Source organism: Austrofundulus limnaeus, unplaced genomic scaffold, assembly GCF_001266775.1.
Source record: "Austrofundulus limnaeus strain Quisiro unplaced genomic scaffold, Austrofundulus_limnaeus-1.0 Scaffold266, whole genome shotgun sequence".
NCBI classification, from domain to species: domain Eukaryota; kingdom Metazoa; phylum Chordata; class Actinopteri; order Cyprinodontiformes; family Rivulidae; genus Austrofundulus; species Austrofundulus limnaeus.
The window spans coordinates 750794-753250 of record NW_013952668.1 but is presented as its reverse complement, the minus strand read 5'-3'; the positions used below and the strand labels follow the sequence as shown (position 1 = coordinate 753250).

General features: G+C 35.9%; 1 protein-coding gene across 1 annotated transcript in view; it reads right to left on the bottom strand.

Annotated features, from left to right (window-relative positions):
- Positions 1-1496: 1496 nt before the first annotated feature.
- Positions 1497-2457, bottom strand: part of LOC106526239 (olfactory receptor 10A6-like) — a 19114-nt gene continuing 18153 nt past the window's right edge. The window contains exon 2 of the mRNA XM_014020803.1: positions 1497-2310. Coding sequence (XP_013876257.1) covers positions 1519-2310 — 792 coding nt within the window. The 3' untranslated portion in view covers positions 1497-1518. The remainder of the gene's footprint in view (positions 2311-2457) is intronic.

Sequence of the window (2457 nt, the reverse complement as noted above, 5' to 3'; positions counted from 1 at the left end):
CTTTCTTTCTTTCTTTCTTTCTTTCTTTCTTTCTTTCTTTCTTTCTTTCTTTCTTTATGTTTTTGAGTGAGGTTCTTCATTTGTTAGATTTAGGTGATGGGCCAGACAAACAATGAAATTATCCCTCAAAATAAGAAAGATGTCATACTTACTGAGTTTGAAAGTGACAGATCAGACATGGACAACGAGGGGGAGATAGGTCATTTGCCATTATGGACTTTGAGTATTTGACTTCATGGGAAAAGATGAGGCCCCTTAACCAATCAGGTAGCACTAATGAAATATTATGGAAAGTGGTGTAACAATACATCAATCTACATTGATACATTGATTGATTGAATGATTGATTTGATTACATCAAAGCAAAACAAAATCATCATTATAAGTCTGATGTGGACTGATATATATATATATTTCGTCATATCAATCGCAGACTTGTAAAATGAACTGAATCAAAATAATATCATGACAGACTTCGTGACATTGACAAACATCGAATCATCATCCAAACAAATCAATATATTGTATCTTGATAAAACTGCTGATGTACACACCTAATACTGAAGTCACTAAAAGGTGAGAGGGAGCAGTACAACAGGCTAGGTCCATTGTGKGTTATTATGAGACAGTTCAGTAGAGTTTTATAGAAACAGTCAAACACTTTGTTCGAGAGCTGAGCTCTTGATAAATTCCTCTAATTTATCTTGGCATATGACATGCTAATACTTAAATCTGTGTTTTACAAATGGGGCATTACACCTAAATATTTGATGTTTGACTTGAATGGATCACAGGTGCAATGCACATTTTCTAGTGAATGTAGCACTAAAGTGACAAGATCACAATTATAATAGAACAAAGTACAAAAACAAAGATTGCACTGAAGTAATGCTGTGGGAAGTTATATACAAATAAAACATGTTCACATATTGGTGCACTATCAGCTCATCTAAGTGAGAGAACCACACATTAACCATAAAACACACTTTATTTCAACTATTTTTAAATTTATTTTTGTTTCGTTCAAAAGTCTACTAATGACAGCTGATTTGGACATATTTCGTGTCTGGGAAAATTTAATAAAATGGTGAAAACATGTTTCTTACAAAAAAAATGTTTCAAAGTTTTTAAAGCAGCTCAGTAAATTAATTGATTCATAAATTTATTAGCAGAACTTGTTTCTTATTCTTATATTTATTTTCTTAAAGGTAGATTTAGTTTTTCTACTGATGGTTTCATTTTTTTAGCAATTGTTTTAGCTCCTTTTTTGAAAGTCATGCATTTAAGATCATTTTTAGCTTCTTATTCTGTTTCACCAGTTTTATACATCAGTTATTGCAGTTGTTTATTTAATCTATATTCTTTTTATTTTTCTGCCTTGTGTTAAAATGTTTTCATAATTTTGAGAATAAACACATGTCACAGTGAATTAAATTAAAGCTGTTTATTTTCAAAATATTTCTGTGTTCCACACCTGATACACACCTGCAGTGAKGCAGCTTTTAAACAACCTGGATCTTATTTTGAACCAAAGAACAGAGTTCTACAGGTAAGTCGTAGTTTTTTCAGCTGCAGCCCGTACAGGACGGGGTTAAGAAGCGGCTGAGCCACGAGGAAGTAAAGAGATAAAATGATACGCAGGACSTTGGGAACGTGGCTCATGTTGAACCTGCTCTGCGTTATCTCAAAAAAACTACCAAAGGAGAAGTTGATGAGAGAGGCCAGGTGAGGCATGCAGGTACTGACGGCTTTCTGTCGGGTCTGTTTGGAKCCACAGAAACAGACTTTCAGGATCCTGATGTAGGTGTAAAGGATCATCACAGCCAGGCTGGCAATCACAGTGAAGGTGTAAACAAGTCCGTAAATATTACTGGCAGTCGAGCTCCTGCACGCCAACTTTACAACATTATAGTTGGTACAATTTAAGCCATCAATAATGTTCCCACACAGAGGGGACGAGGCGCTCAGAGACAGCATCACAACTAAATTAACTAAAGGCAGAAACCAGGAGAACACAACCAGCCGCAGGATAACGTTATCAGACATCACAGTGCTGTACCGCAGAGGGAAACAGATGGCAACATATCTGTCGTAAGACATGACGGCTAAACTATAAAACTCTACGTTTCCATACATGAAGATACAGAAGATCTGCAGGAAACAGAGCGGAGCAGAAACAGTGTGAACGTCYGACAGAATCTGGATCAGCAGGAATGGAAACAAGCCTGTACTACCATACAGTTCATTTACAAACAGGCTGCACAGAAACATGTACATAGGTTCATGTAAACTCCTGTTCATGCAGATAACCACAATCAGAACAACATTACAGCAGATAATAAACACATACAGACACAACACCACTGTAAAAACGACATATTTTAGAGGTCCAGTGTCAAAGTAAGCAGAAAGGATGAAATAGGAAACATTTGTCACATTCATTATGATGCTTTCAGG